Genomic DNA, 18948 nt, shown 5'->3' with positions numbered 1-18948 from the left:
ATTTTATTTTTGTTTAAGCTTTATTAATTTATTTTAGAGGTACCTGGGTGGCTCAGTCAGTTGAGTGTCTGACTTAGGCTCAGGTCATGATCTCACAGTTTGTGGGTTCGAAACTCAGATCATCAGGCTCTGTGCTGACAGCTCGGAGCCTGGAGCCTGCTTCACATTCTGTGTCTCTCTGCTCCCCCACTCACGCTCTGTCTCTCTCTCTCTTGCTCTCAAAAATAAAATAAAAACATTAAAAAAAATTTCTTTTAGTCATGTCTGCACCCAACACGGGGCTCGAACTCACAACCCTAAGATCAAGACTCACATGTTCTCCTGACTGAGCCCGCCAGGCACCCCAAAAGATAAAATACCTTAAAAGGTTGAGAAATACTGATCTCTGGGATAAATCCATGCCTCAGCATGGCATTCAAAGCCTTCTGGACTCAACCTTTTTCCCAGGGACTCACCTTCACTGCTATAGTGAGCTACTGTTGCTATATTTGTTGTTTCTAACATGTCAGGCCCTTTCATATCTCGCATCTGCGTGCTACTTCTGGTACCTGAAATGTCCCTTCCCTTCTGGTCAACTAGGAAACTCCCAACCTCCAAAGCCCAGTTCAAAAGTCCCTCCCTCAGTATAACCTTCCCTGATTTGTTGTTTTCCATTTACATCCTCAAGTTACTTCCTTCTCCCTCTGAAGGTTATCAATGAAGTCACCATCATTGCAGGGATCACTCTGAATGTGATTATCCATTTAAAAGTCCCTAGATTAGATTCTAGAGTAAATTCCAACAGAGCTGGGCCTCTCAGATTCTTTCAAAGAACCTACCAATGGGCCCCGGCTTAGAGTAGAATTGAGGGATGTGTGAATGAAGAAAGAACATAGATGAGATTTCTGGGAGATGAACGAACAAATCCAACTTTTGGCCTAAGCCACTGACCGCGGTCCCCAAAGCCCAGTGGGTAAACTTCGTATGAGCGGGGACTTCATTGCAGCTACCTCTGCCAGTCCCATCCCCCAGTTCCATCCCCGCGTGGCAGCGACAGAGGACACAGTGTCGGGAGAGAACAGGCTGGTTTCTTTCCGTCAATGAGGCCGGGCCGGAACCCGAGCACGCCCTCCCCAGGGCTCTTCACCCGGCCCGGGCCCACTCCCCTAAAGGATGCGGCGGCTCCCGCCCAGGATCGCGTCAAACCCACGGCCCGGACACCCCCAGACCCGAACCGCATTACCTGCGGCAGCTTAGGATGGTCCCGGACTGTGGCTCCGCCCCTAACATGGGCGGGGGTTGTGCCTTCGCCCCTCCCCCAGGCCCGGAAGAGCGGGACTGCCAACCGCTCTCCGTCTCCCCGCGTCATTGGCCCGGTCCCCAGGGCGCGCCCTTTGGAAGGGGACCGGGAGGGCTCCTACCCGCCAGGAATGTCGGCCTGGCTGTGCGTGTCTCGGGAGCCAAACTGGCCGGCCGTCCCTGGGGCCTTTCCTCCCCGGCGGGGTAAATAAGCCAGGGCTCCTTGGAAACGACTTAACAAGCGAAGTGCAGGGGGTTGGGCATCGGCTTAGAGGACCCAAATTCCTTCCGCAGCTGGGCTCCCCTGAAGGAGCTAGGGTGTTTTCAGTTCCAGTGGATGTTATAAATGGTTTTTGAAATGGTTTCAAAGACCCTTTCCTAGGTGTGAAATGTCCCTGCTTGGTCTTAGGTCAGTTCAAGCTTTGGTGTCTTAAGCAGCTGACTCATTCCATAATTAGCGTTTGTAACTATGGCAGGCACTATGCTGAACCAAACGTGGCCCCTGGCCTCCTGGAGTTTACAGTCTAACTAGAGAGCGAGATTAAACAGAAAAATAATTAGGTACATTTGCAAAAAGTGCAAGGAATAAAATGTTCATCGACGAGAGCATTTGGGGGGAAGTTACTTTTCTCTGGGCCTCAGTGTCACCCATCCGTAAAATCGAGCTGGTAAGATTTCTGTCACAAGGTTATGGCGGGGAATAAATGAGCTAATGAATATAAAACGCTCAGTTCACAGTCGCTGGCATAGAGCTGGTCCTCTGCAAAGTATAATGCTATTCCTATAAATAAACTCTAGACACTAGTCCTGAGCTAGACTGCTCATCTGCATTACCTCTGATCTCCATGAGCATAGGTTCTCTGCAGCTTTCCTGAAAATGCAGAGCTGACTCACCTATGTATATGTTCCAGAGAATCCCACAATCACTTAGGAGGGCTGAGGCCAGTTGTTGTGTCATAGGAAACAGGAAAAAGCTAAGGAAGGAGATCTCAGGAGCTCCTGAAGTATAGTGCCTAGCGGGAACCAGACAGCCATGCTTGGGTTCAAATCCAGGCTCCAGCACTAACCATCTAACCCTGACATTTACCAAGTTCGTGATTCTTCCTGAGCCCTATTTTCCTCATCTCTTGAATAGGATCATAATACCTTGAATACCAATTCTTGAAATTATAACAGGAATTTATTAACATTAAAAATTTTTTTAATGTTTATTTTTGAGAGAGAGGGAGGTAGAGCATAGCAGGGAGGTACAGAGAGAGGAGGACAGAGGATCTGAGGTGGGCTCTGCGCTGACAGCAGAGAGCCCAATGCAGGGCTTGAACTCACGAATCATGAGATCATGACCTGAGCCAAAGTCTACCACTTAACCGACTGAACAACTCAGGCTACCCTATAACAGGAATTTATTGACAAAATGGAATTCGAGGTCTGCAGCTCTCCTCACTGCTCAAATATCTTATTTCAAACACCTGGAGTCTTTATGAGTTCCCATTATTAGTGGAAAAATCTCCATTGCTGTCTGCCACATTCAGTCATTCTGCTCTCCTTCAGGAAAGAAAACCAAGGCTAAGTTGGCTCTGCCATATGTCCATGTACATCTTGATGGAGATTTCTGCTCAGAGCTGTGGAATGCTCTGATGGGCCCTGTGTCTTTTGGCTAGCTCCATTTCAAGATTCCAAACTGGAGTTGCACATAAATAAGAAAAATTGGAAGAGGTCTGTGGGCAAAACGGCAACCAACTTTCATTGTGAGACCTATGCTTTACACTAGAAGTCACATTTCAGAAATTGCTGGAAGGAAATTTTGAGATCTATTTTTAAAATGGAAATTGAGGGGCACCTGGGTGGCTTAGTCAGTTAAGTGACCAGCTTTGGCTCAGGTTCCAGTCCAGCGTCAGGCTCTGTGCTGACAGCTCAGAGCCTAAAGCCTGCTTCGGATTCTGTGTCTCCCTCTCTCTCTGCCCCTTCCCCACTCGCACTCTGTCTCTGTCTCTGTCTCTCTCTCTCTCTGTGTCAAAATTAAATAAACATTAAACAAAACTTTAAAAAATGGAAATTGAGGCCCAGAGAACTTACAAAATAACTAGCCTACATAAATGGCAGAAACAGGAGCCTGGATTTACTGCTTTGCCAAGGAACACTAAGAACACATTCCAGGGGGCGCCTGGCTGGCTCAGTCAGTAGAGTATGCGACTCTTGACCTCAGGGTCCTGAGTTTGAACCACACATTGGGGGAGGAGTCTACTTTAAAAAAAAAAGGAAAAAAAGAACACATGGCAGTCAGCATGTTCTGTACAGTTTTCAAAGTAAATGACCGGTGTGTCTATTACCTCTTCTAAGAGCTCACCAAACACTCTGAAGAATGCTTTCCTCATCTCTCTCTGCTGTGGATGTCAAGAGTGAGGTTCACTGAATGAGGTGGGGCTGCAGGAGGGAGTTTGCCAGATGGTTTGGTAATGTGGGAACTGCCACCTGCTTTCGCTGCAAGGGGATACCATCTGCTTTCATTACCTACCTGTTCACTGACGTATCGGAGAGGGAAACAATGATGCTGATGACACCTTCCTTTCAAGCACATTATAGTTTGTAAAGAACAGTCATGTCTATCCCCCTACTTGCCTTCCTTCCCAGTTCTGAGAAAGTATCTTGAGTAGGACTAATTCCCAGTTACTGAGGTTCAGAGCCAAAAAAGTGAATTGCCATCTTTCTAAAGAGGACTGTAATAATAATTTTAAAACCTCAAAAACAATAGCATCTTTTCCTCATTTGGAATTTTTTCTCCAAGAAATTCTGAGCATGCCATCCTTATGTTGTTTTTTTTCCCCTAAAATCTCAAATGTTACCTCTTCAGAAAGGCCTTTCCTGCTCACCTAATACTAAGAGCTAACACATTGCACTCACTCTGTACATGTTATCATTTTAAGCCCTTTCTATATATTAACTCTGTTAACCCTCAGTACAAGTCTATACAGTAAGTATTATGCTTATCATCTCCATACGATATGATGGCAGTTATTATCTCCATAGAGAAGCCAAGAAAACTGAGGCACCAAAAGGATAAATAACCTTGCCAAAATCATGGTACGAGTAGTAGAGCCTAGACTTGAACTCGACCATCTGGTGCTGGAGTCTGCACACTTTACCTCTACTATATTGCCAACCTAGGGTGCCTGGGTGGACCAGCCGGTTAAGCATCTGACTTGATTTTGGCTCAGGTCATGATCTCACGGTTTGTGAGTTCAAGCCTTGCCGTCCCCTCCCCGCCTCATCCATCCCCATGTCGGCCCTACACTGACAGTGCGGAGCCTGCCTGGGGTTCTCTCTCTCCCCTTCTCTCTCTGCGCCTCCCCAAGTTTAAGTAAGTAAACTTAAAAGAAAAATATACCACCAACCTAAAGTAGGCTTCTTTCACTCCATTTTTCTTACTTACAGTACCCCTCCTTTCCCTTTTTAGCACTAATCACACACTGCAATTAGGTATTTGCTTATTTATATTTATATCATTTGTCTCCTCTGTCTCCATGAGAGGAAGGATCATATCTGTCTCATTCACATTATAAGTGCTATATAACTATTTAGTGAATAAATGAAGAAATGTATACTTGTGGGCATCATTCATTCTGTAACACACTTAAAATTTTTTTTAAGGAGGGGCAGAGAAAGAGAGGAAGAAAGAAAGAATCCCAAGTAGACTCTGCATTGTCAGCGCAGAGCCAGATGCAGAGCTCAAACTCAAGAACTGTGAGGTCATGACCCAGCCGAAACCAAGAGTCAGATGCTTAACCAAATGAGCCACCCGGGCACTCTGCAACAAACTAAAAATTAATTTTAGGGGTGCCCAGGTGGCTCAGTCACTACTGAGCTGTCACTACAGCATGTGCCTCTTGATCTCGGAGTTGTGGGTGTGAGTCCCACATCGGGTGTAGAGATTACTTAAAAAGAAAATCTTAAAAAAAAATAATTTTACTTTGAAACAATTTCACAATTACAGAATAGTTGGAAAGAACTTCACTCGGAGATCTCATTAAAGTTTAGTCAAATGTCCCCCAAATACACTTTAGCGCAAGAAGATCCAGTCCTGGGTCACTTGAACAAATATCGAGCACCTGCTAGTTTTGGATTTTATAAGTCTCCTAAGTGGTCTCCCAACTGCAACAACTACCTACTACAATCTCATACAGCAACCAGAGTGATACTTTTATTTTTTGTTAAAAAAAATTTTTTTTAATGTTTATTTATTATTGAGAGACAGAGAGAGACAGAGCATGAGCATGGAAGGGGCAGAGAGAGGAGACACAGAATCTGAAGGAGGCTCCAGGCTCTGAGCTGTTAGCACAGAGCCTGACGCGGGGCTGGAACTCACAAACCCAGCGAGATTATTATCTGAGCCGAAGTCAGACGCTCAACCAACTGAGCCACCCAGGCACCCCAGAGAGTGATCCTTTTAAAATGAGTTATACATGTTACTCCTCTGCTCAAAACCCTGAAGTAACTCCCTATTAGATTAAAAGTAAAACCATTCTTTTCTCTCATCTCCTCTCCTCTTGCTCCAACCACATTAATCTTCCCATTTCCAAAATTCCATCTAGATATGCTTCCACCTTAAGTTCTCTGTGCCAAACTCTTCCCTATAATTGCCCTCAAGAGTCTGACTGGCTAACTCCCCTACCTCTGGTGGTTCTTAGAAATACATCACCCCATCTCCCTATACTGCTCCCCCACCCCGGCACTTAGCACTTTCTAAAATGCTGTAGTTATTTATTATGTTGTTTATGTTCTGTCTCCTCTTCTAGAATGTACTTACAGACAGAGGATAGAGATCTTTGTCTATTTTGCTTGCTCAATATCCTAAATGCCCACAACAGTACCTGGTATACAGTTGGTGTTCAACAAATAGCTGCTAAATGAACAATTGTTGGTTATACTAAGTGCCAGGTTCTGTTTTTTGCACTGGGAGTAGAACAGAAGACTCCCTGCCATCATCAGACTCACACTGAAGCATACTTAAACCAGTTAGACCTATGTTCCAACCTCGGCTCCTATGCCTAGTTCCTGTGTGTTTGGGGGCAAGTTACTTAACCTCTCTGAACCTTGGTTTCCTATCAACTGTTATGAGAATTAAACGGAAAAACAGCATTTATATATCATTTAGCATCAGAAACGCTTAATCACTGTTTCCTTTTCTCCAAGGCTGCAAGATTGGTAGCCTGATGTCCCTGACAGGCTTAGACGAGGTTTTCACGAGGACTTGGATAAGTACAAACAGGTAATTATGGCGAGGCTTACCCAATTTTTAAGATGTTTTGGTGACAGAATGCTTAAAAGGCTCGAACTGAGAAACCAAGGAATGGCTAGAGTCACCTACTTTGTCTTTTTGCATCGGAAAAGTCTCTCTGGGCCGGTACAAGTGAAAGTCTAAAGGAAGGGAAGGGGAGTAAAAGAGAAGTAGCGGGCCACTACTAAAAACTACAAATCCCAGAACCCCAGGCTGCAGACAACTACGGGTCCCAGTAGGTTTCACGGTCTGAACTAGGGTTCGCCTCTAGGAACCTGCAGCCTGGGTTCAGCTGAAGAGAGCGTATGCCGTGCGGAGGTAGCGGGGAGAATCGGGTCAAGCTTTACGCCGCTGCGCAGACGCCTCACACGGGCCGGACGTGACGTAGGAAGAGTTCCGGCTTCGGCCTCCGCCGCTGCCGCCGCCGCCGCTACTACTGCCGCCGCCGCTGCCGCCGTCGCCGTCGGGGCTTGTTATTTCTAAAATGGCGCCCCTAGACTTGGACAAGTATGTGGAGATAGCGCGGCTGTGCAAGTACCTCCCGGAGAACGACCTGAAGGTGAGTCCAGCCGGGGCGGGAGCGCTGCTTGCGGGCTCGCCCCTTCCGGCAGTGGGGCTCCCGCCGGCCCGCCCTTCCTCTCTCCGCGGGACCCCCGCCGGCATCCCGTCCGGTCCCGTTCCGGTGGAGGGCCTATTGCGGGGCGAAGCGACCGGGTCAGACCAGGCGTCACGCGGAGAGCGGGAGGGAGCCCAAGTCCCCCAAATGCTGTCCTAGTTTCCTTGGAGGGGATCCCGAGGGATGTCGCGGCCTCTGCCCCAGGGTTGCCCCTCTTGGCCTTCGGACTACCCCAGGGCTCGGAGCCCTGACAGCTTTGCTTGGAGGACTCCTCTCCCCTCTCCCCGACCCCGGTCTCCCGGAGGCCGACCGAGTCCCAGCGGACAGTGCCCTCGGGATGGGGTCATCCCTCAGAAGTGGTGACAGGAGCGTGGGGTGGCCGGCGTCTGACAGGAGATGCCACCGGCTCCCGGAACGCGACCCCAGTGTGTTCAGGTCTCGGCGGAATGAGAAGACGGTGGGCCAGGGCGGTCGGGTAGCGATGTCAGAGAACGCCAGGTCTTCCCTCTTTCCATACCCCGCGTCCCAATTGCTTGGTAGGAGCGTTGCTTTCCTTCTGCTAATTCAGATATGAACCCGTTTTCCAGTAGGTTGTTGAGCTAATTTCAGTGTGTAAAGTAGTAGGCCTTCCATGCAAATACTTTTCTGTTCCTTAAGTGTTGTTTCCTCATAATCCCTTCTTAACTCAAGATTTCATTTTCTTGGTTTCCAAAAGGAGACGAGTCGTTCCTTGCTACTGCTTAGTCCGGGTAACAACAGTGCATGTATGTGTGGGTAAAGAATGGATGTAAGAGAAGAGGAATTCAGTTTGGGGTTTACTGCTTTTCTGACAAGTGTTCCCATGCGTTTGTTAAAACCAGTGCTTAGATGTCTGACAGTGTTTAGCGGTGAGTCCTAGTCCCCGTTTTACGTGTTCAGTTAACTTTGATTTGCTGTGTAGTAAGTGGGTAAACTGTTGATGGTTTTGAGTCCTTTTTTTTTTTTTTCTTTCATCTGTGGATTTAAAGCAATTTATCTTTGTAAATTCTTTCTCTTAAGGAAGATATTACTGTTTTTTTTCTTTTGCTCTGTTGATACAGGAAGTTGATATTTAACATCAGTCAACAAGTATGCAAAATGTTTAAGGTCACATCAGCTCTGGTGGATGTAAGTTAAGTGTACTTGTTGATTATATGTGCTGTATGATGGGGGAGCCATTCGTGTGCATTTTCCCCTTTTTAATAGGATAATTTGATGAAAACGAGGACAAAGCCGGTACTAGAAATGTAGCTTTTATTTATGTTCATCTGAGTCTTTCAGACATGAGTTTTGTAGCTTCCTTCTGTTATATGCTTTTTTAAGGAAGTGAGGATACAACCAACATTGGGACCTAATTAGTGGAAAACTAACCAGATGTCTTGTGGTAGCGTTGTTAATTCCATAGATGAACTTGATTTTTTCATACCAGTGATTTGATGTGGACTTTTTTGTTCTTTAGCGCATATAAAGCTGTTTTAAGCTTTGTGTTTATAATTAATAAAACGTTGCTTATTACAATATGTCTTGATATTAATTTGAGATTGGCTGTTGAAATTATTTGAAAGATGATCAGTTGGATTTTCTTTAGGTAAACTTTTAGTTTGATAAACATTGGATTTCCTTCCCATCTTAAGGAAATATAGATATCAAACCATTTCATTTCTCTTTGCAACACTATTGGACTGTGCTTAGTATGTATCTGTTTCTTAATAAAAACAATTTTTTTTTTTAAACCTTCTGGGCAACTACTGGGAAGAGAGAATTCTGAATTTTTCTCTGTAAGTGGAGGCTTTTCTTCTTTGTCTTGGAAATGGTTTGATCAGATTAATGTACTTGTGCTGTTCCTGTCTGGAGTATTTTTAAAGAAATTTAATTTTGTTTCTATTTCTTGGCATGAATTAGAAACTAAAATTAGACAAGCCAAGAAAGTATTTCAGGAGTACCTTTTCTGAGGCTTTAGAGCTAAAATAAAAGATTGTGTCAGAGGAAAAAAACAAACCATTGGGGCTACTTAATGGTTTGTTCTGGTAGAAAAGACAGCAATTCACCTGTATTTTCAAATTGATTAGAAGTTGGAGGCACTAAATAAAATAATAAATGCATAGGATGTTTTAGATCTAATCACGATTTCTCTATATCTGAATTGGAAGTGGTCAGATCACTAGTACTGGATTGAATGTACAAAGTTGTTTTGTAAGAATAAAGATGAAGTATATGAAAGTGAGTGGGCCAAAACATAACCTTTCTTAAAAAAGAGCTCATGTGGTTCTCATCTACAATAAAGATTTCAGAGAGGATCATAGGAGATACAGATTCCATATCTGGCCAAGTGGAAGAACGAATGATAAAGGCAGGTTTACTGAATACTGAAGAATTTTGGGGAGTAGGGATTCTATAGCTTGTAGATTGATCTTTTGAACGGTTCTTAAAGATGACATGCAAGTAAAGAAATTGCACAAGGAACTGTGCAATTCCATAATAACCACTTTTGTGAATTAATAGTTAATGTAATCTTTTTGGAACTCATTTTTGTGTTTAGTTTGAGCCATCTCTGAGTTTTTCATATAAGGCTCCTGGGTCTGCAAAGTTGTATCTTTATTTGAAATGCTTCCATAAAGCTTCAAAAAATTCTGCCTGGATTTTTTTCTGAGATTTTGCACCTCCTCATTTCAAACTCTGATTTTATAGATTCTCATCATAAACAGTATGCAACCCATTAGTTTAGTCACTCACCTTAGTGCTTGTGTTATTGATCATTCTGTTTACCTGAGTGGTTTTTCATTGTATCTTTTTCAAGTAAGGAAAATCAAACCCAATGCGGCAGATAGGAATATATTATGGCTTTGTATAGGGCTAGAAGAGTGTCTTCAAGACCCTCTCTGGTAATATCTGCCATTTTGTTTATCTTTTTGGCCACAGAATCAGTCTTCTATGGCTTATGAAAATAGTCTACAACAGTGCTGTCTGGTAGAAATAAAATGGTCAGAAACATGAGCCTCGAAAGGTCAAATTTAAAAAAAATAGAAGGGAATAGTTGAAATTAATCTTTTTTTTTTTTTTTTAATGTTTATTTATTTTTGAGACAGAGAGCGACAGAGCATGAACGGGGGAGGGTCAGAGAGAGGGAGACACAGAACCTGAAACAGGCTCCAGGCTCTGAGCTGTCAGCACAGAGCCCGACGTGGGGCTCGAACTCACGGACCGCGAGATCATGACCTGAGCTGAAGTTGGCCGCTTAACCGACTGAGCCACCCAGGCGCCCCTAATCTTTTTTTTTTTTTAAGTTTATTTATTTATTTTGAGAGAGTGAGCAGGGGAGGGGCAGAGAGGGAGAGAAAGAATCCCAAGCAGGCTCTGCACTGCCAGTGCAGAGCCCATCGCAGGGCTCGATTGACAAACGGTAAGATCATGACCTGAGCCAAAATCAAGAGTTGGATGCTCATCCGACTCCCCAGGTACCCCCCCCTTTTTTTTATCTTAGTAATATTTTATTTACTAGCCACCCAGGTACCCCCCCTTTTTTTAATCTTAGTAATATTTTATTTAACCCAATTTCAACATGTAATCAGTATAGAATTATTAATTTAATATTTTATCCTTTTTGGGGTACTGTCTATGAAATATGTATATTTTACGTTTATGACACATCGACATTTGGACTAATGGCATGCAGCTGTAGATGTCCTATGGAACAGTGCATGTCTCTAATGACTCCCTAGTCCCTTTTCTAGAATTTCAGAGCTAAGAGTAAATCAGAGTTCTTCTAGTTCTGTACCCTTCTTACTTTACTGAGGGGTACTGAGCTCCACAGGGTTTATGATGTGCGTAAGGATGTACACCTAATCAACGAACTAGGTTGGAAAGCCTCCCTATTCAGAGCTCTTTCTGATGCAGTTAATAGCTTTTTTAGGATGACAAATAGTATGCTTTTCTAGGTACATCTTCCACTTTACTTTCCTTTTTACTTCCCATTCTAAGCACATTGGACTGCTCTCTTCTGACAACATGCTCTGTACTTTCCTCCTCCTTTGCTTCTGCTCAGTCTGTTTCTATCACCTACTTTTTAAATACTTACATAACACAAATATTAAATCATTTAATACTCTATGAGTTATGTATAATATTTGCTCCATTTTGTAGACAGGTAATTGAAGCACAGACAGGTTAAGTAACTTTCCAAAGTTAACAAAGCTGGGAAGTAGGTGGAGGAGCTAGGATTCAAACCTAGGCAGTCTGGGTCCAGGGTTCACATCTATAACTATCACTTATATTTCTTCTGTACAGTACCCCCCTTGCCCCTTTTGGGCTCTAGCTCAGATGCCACTTTCTCTATGCAGAGCTCCTGGATTCTACAGTCAGAATTATTAGCAATGATTAGAATGTACATCGCTGCTTACAGTTTTCAAGGTACCTTCATGTTTATCATTTACACAGTTGTGTAAGGCAAAACAAATATCAGAGTCAAGACTTGATGAGGTTTAAGTGGGTTTTGCTATAGTGACTCAGCGGAGTATATACCTGAATTTATTTGCTCTTAAAAATTCCCGTTTTGGGGGGTGCCTGGGTGGCTTAGTCGGTTAAACATCTGACTTCAGCTCAGGTCATGATCTCGCAATTCGTGGGTTCAAGCCCTGTTTTGGTCTCTGTGCCTAGAGCCTGCTTCGGATTCTGTCTCCTTCTCTCTGTCTTCCCCTCCCCCGCTTGCACGCTGTATGTGTGTCTCTCTCAAGAATAAATTACCATAAAATTTTTTTAGAAATCCTGTTTGTTTGTTTTTTCCTGCACTGACCTTTGCCACATAGCACCTTATTGTTCCACTTTACCACTCTGTCTTCTGTGGTAGGAGATATGTCAGTCTCTACTAGACTGCAAAGCTTCTATTTTTTCTTCTTCTTCTTCTTCTTCTTTTTTTTTTTAAATTAGAGAAAGTGCAAGCAGGGGAGAGGGGCAGAGGGAGAGAGAATCTTAAGCAGACTCCACACTCAGCGTGGGGCCTGATGTGGATCTTGATCCCATGACCCTGGGATCGTGACCTGAGCCGAAATCAAGAGTTGAACACTCAACTGACTGAGCCATCCAGGTGCCCCTAGACTACAAGTTTCTTGAGGGCCAGGATCACGTATGTTTATTTTTGTATTCTCCATAGTCTTAGAGAACACTGCATTGTATGTGATAGACAGGTAGTTAAGGTTCGTTGAATTTAGTTGTATACTGGTTTTTGGGGGCGCCTGGGTGGCTCAGTTGGTTAAGCGTCCAGCTCTTGATTTCGGCTCAGGTCATGATCTCGTAGTTTGTGAGTTCAAGCCCCGCATCAGGCTCTGTGCTGAGAGCACGGAGCCTGCTTAGGATTCTCTCTCTCCTTCTCTCTCTGCCCTTCCCCTGCTTGTGCACGTGTTCTTTCTTTCAAAATATATAGACTTAAAAATAAAGTAAAGTATAGGGGCACCTGGGTGGCTTAGTCGGTTAAGCGTCTGACTTCAGCTCAGGTCATGATCTCGTGTTCGTGAGTTCAAGCCACGCATCGGGCTCTGTGCTGACAGCTCAGAGCCTGGAGCCTGCTTCAGATTCTGTCTCCATCTCTCCCTCTGCCTGCCCACCCCCCACATTCTCTCTCTCTCTCTCAAAAATAAACATTAAAAAATTTTTTTTTAATGTAATTTTATACCGTTTTACAAACACACATTTCTTCAGATGTCTCCTTTTGTCAAGTACTGTTCCCTATGGGTGCTAGAGAAAGAATCTGATACTTCTCTCTACCTTTGAGGGCCTCTCAATATAGTAAAAGAAATAGATAAACAAATGATTATTGCATGGTATGTTAGGTGATATAATAGAGGGCTGTTCAGGATATTGAGGAGCATATTAAAAGCAGCATCTAACTGGAGCCAGAGATGATTTCACACAGAAGGAACAATGAGAGGATGAGCAGAGTTTGTTGAGGTAGACAAAACAGGAAGGAAAGAATGTTCAAGCAGAATAAATACCATATGCAGTGGTATAGCTTAATCTGAAAGAACATGACCAGTTCAGGGAACTTCTAGTGGTTTGGTTGGCTGGAGATGGTGCTTGGAAGGCAGGCAGAGGCCAAATCATGGAAGATTAGGCTGATAAACTTGGATTTTTGTCTTTTAGGTGGTATATGTGTAAACACTTTGAAATGCTTTTATATTTTAGGGGAAAACAAATCATACTGTGACTTTGGGATGTTGTTTAAAATATAGCTAACTAAAGAGAAAAGTAGATTCAAAGAAAACTGTTACAGGAATACACTGTATTATAGTGTATACAACATACACTGTTGTATGTGGTGGGAATATGACAAAAATCATGAAGATGTTACCTGAATAGAGTTTTGGAAACACTGCCATAGACAGAGGAGTACCTTTGAGAGATTTTTAAGGAGGACTGTGACAGTAGGTTTTAGAAATCGGGGCGCCTGGGTGGCTCAGTCGGTTAAGCGTCTGACTTCAGCTCAGGTCACGATCTCGTGGTCCATGAGTTAGAGCGCCGCGTCGGGCTCTGGGCTGATGGCTCAGAGCCTGGAGTCTGCTTCTGATTCTGTGTCTCCCTCTCTCTCTGCCCCTCCCCCGTTCATGCTCAGTCTCTCTCTGTCTCAAAAATAAATAAAAACAGTAAAAAAAAAAAAAATAATTAAAAAAAAAAAGAAAAGAAATAGTTTGGCAGCATTTGTAGACCATGGTTTGGAATGGGACAAAAATGTCACAGAAGCGGTAGGCCGAATGACAGGAGATTTTGACGTAAGACAGTGACAAGTGATCGTGGTGTTTAAAAGGAGATGGGAGCGCCTGGTTGTCTCAGTCAGAAGAGCATGCGACTCTGACCTGTGGGTAGTAAATTCAAACCCATGTCCCATGTTGGGTTTAGAGATTACTAAAACAAAATAAACTTCAAAAAAAACAACTAAATAAAAGGAGATGAAGAAGGTATAGTAGGACCTGTTGACAGGTTAGGTCTAGGTTACGAGAAAGAGAGGAGTTCAACGTAACCTCAGTTTCTGGCATAGATTACTTAGTAAATACTGAAACTAGATTAAGGAATGTAAGGGAGTTTGGTTTGGGCCATACTGAGTTTGAGATGCTGCCAAGTCAAGACATCGAGGTAGAGATGGCCAGAAGACTGTTAGATACACAGGCTGGTTAGGTAACAAATATTTATTGATTGTCAAATGTGTTTTCAGACTCTAATAGTTCTAATAGTTTTAACTCAAGAGAAAAGTCTAAACCAGTGGTTCTGAACTGGGGGTGATTTTGCCCCTGAGAAGATATGTGGCAGTGTCTGGAGACGTTTTTGATAGTCACAGCTAGGGAGTTACTGTGGGTATCTAGGGGGTATAGAGGCTAGAGATGGTGCTAAATATCTTATAATGCACAGGACAGCAGCCCCTCACAACAAAGAATTATCCATAGTGCCATGGCTAAGAAACTTTGGTTTAGGTTGAAGATACAGATACTCCCTTCTGCATTGTAAAGGTGTGAATGTTCTTGTCATTTTGGATTCCAGCTCCTCATCCCCAGTGGTTTGTAGAAGTTCTATACAAAGGCTATATAAAAAATAATTTTAGATAGATATTTGTTTCTTAAGCCAAGAGATTTTATAAATACCAGTGTGTTAAAGGAAATAGTATGCTTTAGCTAACAAGAGCAGATAAACATAGAATTACAAAATTTAAAGCCCAGTGTTTTAAATTTGAGGGGCAAGAGGGAACAGGAAGATAGGAGCAGAGAACAGAATGGAACCTGGACTATCTTGAGGGAAAGGTAGAGAAGGGAAATAGGTTCATCTAAGAAGGGGGCTATGAACCCTTACTTGTCCAAGGATTGGGAATTCATTGGGCACTGTGGGGAGAGATGGGTGTAGTTTGCCCTAAGATTGGGGAAGATTGAGAATCCTGCCTCAGTGACTGTTTTGGAGCAATAAGAGAAACCACACTGTATACAAACTGAGCAGTAGAACAAAGCTGTAAAGGGCTTTGGAAGAAAGGGTCGTGTGTCTTCCCCATGGCAAGGGTACACTCCTTGAGGCCACTGTGTGTGTAGTTGGCTGACTCATGTAGAGTTTGTACTGAGATTTCATAGACTTCTTACTTTGTATGTGCTTGGTTTGAACTTGTAAGCTACTGCTGAACTGGAGAGATGAGAGGAAATAGCTTTGGCTTAGAGATTCAGCTCTTTAAGTCCTCATTTGGAACCACAGAAGTGTCAGTGACAAGAGGCAGCTGTTATTTGACTCCAGGTAGTGTGCCTGGCCTTGGGTTGAAGATGTTGCCTAAGTAGTTTACATGTGTTCCCTAGACACTCACCAGCTTTTAAGATTGGCAAGGTTTCACAGTAATGTTCTTGAGTTTATGGTCTACTGTCACTTTCAGATGAGCCCTGAGGGGTATGGGCCGGTCACTAGGGGTGGCTAGCAGTTAAGGGGGCATTATGGGGTAAGAGAGCCAGACATATGTGGGTGCAAATTCTGGCACATTCAACATGGGAATCATGGAGTCCCTCAGGAATCTGTGCTGTCATTAGTTTCAAAATGTTAATGATATCTTACCTTGTTCCCAAAAGAATATAGAATGGCTTATGAAGGTGCATTCAATATAGCAAGGTAAATTACATTTAGAATAAGTAAGAAAAATGAGACAAAGAATGTAAAGATAGGAAACCAAGATGGAGCCAGTGGTAAAAGTAAGAATTGTATACAAAATAAAAGCTGTGATGACTAGATTACTTCTTTGAGATTAAGTCCTAAGTTTTCTAGGAGTCTACTGAAAGACAGAAACTGATCAGTTAAAAAATTCACCAAAGATTTGTCTTTGTCTCAAAGGTGCAAACACAATCTTCTCAGGGAAATCACACCTATCCCTGATAGAGGGAGCAAAGAGACATTCCTCCATTGGGTCCTCCTTGAAGGTAACTGTTTAATAATAGCATCCTATGCACCTTGTTTATAGTCTACACAGTGACCAGCTCTGTTTCCTAGAATGTCCCTTACCACAGCTGTATGGCATGATGTTAGAGTATAAATTTGGGAGGTGCGCCTGGGTGGCTCAGTTGGTTAAGCATCCGACTCTTGATCTCAGCTTATGTCTCCATCTCAGGGTCATGAGTTCAGGCCCTGCATTTTGGGATCCACATCAGGTGTGGAGCCTACTAAAAAAATAATAATAAATAAAATATATATGTATATCTATATCTATCTATCTATCTATAGAGAGAGTGTTGTAATTTGGGAAAAAGCAATTGGGAAAGGAGGGTAGTATAATGCAGGGTGAGGACAGGCCTCCCTGAAGGACAGATTGGCTTAATTCAGGATGGAGTTTGTAGTAGGTTTGTAGGTTTGTTTGGGTAACATTTTAGTAACTGATCCTCAAAGGGATGTACACAGTGGAGCCTCCAAATTTACAAGTAACTAACAGTTTCGTGAGAGTGGGCAAGTAGCCTGATCAACATGGTAGGAAATAGAGAACTTTTCCAGAGATGCATTATGGAGAGAAGAATGGGAGGTAGCTTCTTTGGCAGCTTGTGTCAGAGGATGTATTGGGGGAAACATTGAAACTCCTGGTATGGGTTCCGACCTTCACAGATGGAAGTTTGGCCTTTTCTTAAAAGGTGTAAAATCCAGAAGGGAGTGTGAATGAGGCAAATGCCTGAAAAGATGCAGGCCTCATGGGCAACACACAGAAAACTCTGCCCAGTCTTATACAGATCAGCAAAGTACTTCTATAAATACATTGGTGAAATTCTCTTTGAGAAGGTTTGGTGAGTGTACTTGAAAAAATAGTACAAATATTAATTAGACAAGGCATTATATCTAAATAAGGTGGGTGAGGTCCCAAGATAGGTACTTTAAAACATCACTGTAGGGGTGCCTGGTGGCTCAGTCAGTTAAGTGTCTGACTTCAGCTCAGGTCATGATCTCACAGTTTGTGAGTTCTAGCTCCATACTGGACTCTGTGCAGAGCCTGGAGCTTGCTTTGGATTCTGTGTGCCTCTCTTTCTGCCCCTCCCCTGCTCACGCTCTGTCTGTCTCTCTCAAAAATAAACATTAAAAAAAATTAAAAATCATTATATTCTCTTATTTAAAAAAATTGTATAATATCAGAAAAAACATTTCAGAAATGTTTGAAATTGGAAGAGCAGCCATCTCCATAAGGAGTGATTTTAAGTGGTTTTTATCAAGATGGTTATTATTATTATTATTATTATTGTTTACTTTTGAGAGAGAGAGAGTGCATGCATACACATTGGGAAGGAGCACAGAAAGAGGGAGAGGGAGAATCCCAAGCACGCTCCACATTGTCAGCACGGAGCCTGATGCGGGCTTGATCTCACAAACTGTGAGATCATGACCTGAGCCAAAATCAAGAGTCAGATGCTCACGTGACTGAGCCACTCAGGTACCCCTAATTATTATTGTTTTACAGTAACAGGTTATGTATATACATAAAGACATATATATATATAAATAATAGACTTATTGAGTAATTTATATCATAAAATTTAATTTATTTGTAAAAGTTTTTTAATTTTTTAAATATTTTATATTTATTTTTAAGATTATTTCTTTATAAAGATGTTATTAAAATTTTTTTTAATGTTTATTTTAGAAGGAGAGACAGAGTGTGAGTGGGGGAGGGGCAGACAGAGTCGGAGGCACAGAATCTGAAGCAGGCTCCAGGCTCCAAGCTGTCAGCACAGAGCCTGCTCAGAGCCCGACATGGGGCTCGAACTCATGAGCCGTGAGATCATGACCTGAGCTGAAGTAGGATGGTTAACTGACTGAGCCACCTAGGTGTCCCTATAAAGGTATTTTTATGTAATATCTACATCCATCATGGGGTTTGAACCCACAACGCTGAGTCGCATGTTCTTGCTGACTGAGCTAGCCAGGTGCCCTTGTTTATTTATTTTTAAGTTTTTAATTTTAAAAATCTTTTTAAAATATATATTATTAATTTTTTATGTTTATTTATTTATTTTGAGAGGGGTGGGGAGGGGCAGAGAGAGAGGGAGAGAGAATCCCAAGCAGGTTCCATGCTGTCAGTGCAGAGCTTGATGTGGGACTTGATCTCACGAACTGTGAGATCATGACCTGAGCTGACACCAAGAGTTAGGTGCTTAACCGACTGAACCACCCAGGCACCCCTCCTTCTGGGTCATGTGTTATATAACTCATTGTACACTTATTATGTATAGATCGAGGATATAACTGTGTACGTATGTGTATAAAACTCTGCAGAGCACTTTGCATGCACTGTCTCATTTAATACTTAGAATATCCCCAGGTAGGTGTCTCTGTTTTGTGGATGAAGAAACTGAGACACAGAAATCAAGTAACTTGCTCAGGGATACACAGCTAAGTAATGGACAGTAAGCTAAGTAATCTGTAAGAGATAGAGCTGATTGTTTGGCCTCTGGTCTTTTTTTTATTTCAAAGGCTGTGCTCTTAACATCTGAACTATGCTATGGCATTAATTGGTGTGCCCCTTTTCTATCTTAGAGGATAAAATAATCTGGGATTAGTACTTGTTGATTAGGAATAAAGGAGTATTGCCTCTCAGCCCTATGCTGTTTCTCCAAAATTTGACCTTGCAGTGGCATTGAATATAGTTGATCACTCACTCCTCTTTTTCTTTCTTCTTCTTCTTTTTTTTTTTTGTCCCCGCCCTTGATCACTCCTCTTTTGAGTCCATTTGTTTACTGGACTTCCAGGATACCACATTGTCATGGTTGCCTTTCTGTCTCACCAA

General features: G+C 42.8%; 2 protein-coding genes across 5 annotated transcripts in view; one reads left to right on the top strand and one right to left on the bottom strand.

Annotated features, from left to right (window-relative positions):
- Positions 1 to 6747, bottom strand: part of RABEPK (Rab9 effector protein with kelch motifs) — a 31114-nt gene extending 24367 nt beyond the window's left edge. Inside the window, exon 1 of one of the 4 annotated variants that reach the window (XM_019421150.2) lies at positions 6565 to 6747. The gene's annotated coding sequence lies outside the window, so the exon portion shown is untranslated. Of the gene's footprint in view, positions 1 to 818; positions 1154 to 1222; positions 1295 to 6564 lie in introns of those variants that run through there. The other 3 variants (XM_019421155.2, XM_019421149.2, XM_019421151.2) reach the window with 3 other exon arrangements.
- Positions 6748 to 6931: 184 nt separating this feature from the next.
- The window catches only part of PPP6C (protein phosphatase 6 catalytic subunit), a 35444-nt gene continuing 23427 nt past the window's right edge, over positions 6932 to 18948 (top strand). The window contains exon 1 of the mRNA XM_019421156.2: positions 6932 to 7112. Coding sequence (XP_019276701.1) covers positions 7038 to 7112 — 75 coding nt within the window. The 5' untranslated portion in view covers positions 6932 to 7037. The remainder of the gene's footprint in view (positions 7113 to 18948) is intronic.

The sequence above is a fragment of the Panthera pardus genome, unplaced genomic scaffold (genome assembly GCF_024362965.1).
Source record: "Panthera pardus isolate Hobbes unplaced genomic scaffold, ASM2436296v1 HiC_scaffold_20, whole genome shotgun sequence".
NCBI classification, from domain to species: domain Eukaryota; kingdom Metazoa; phylum Chordata; class Mammalia; order Carnivora; family Felidae; genus Panthera; species Panthera pardus.
This window is presented reverse-complemented; position numbering and strand designations above follow the sequence as displayed.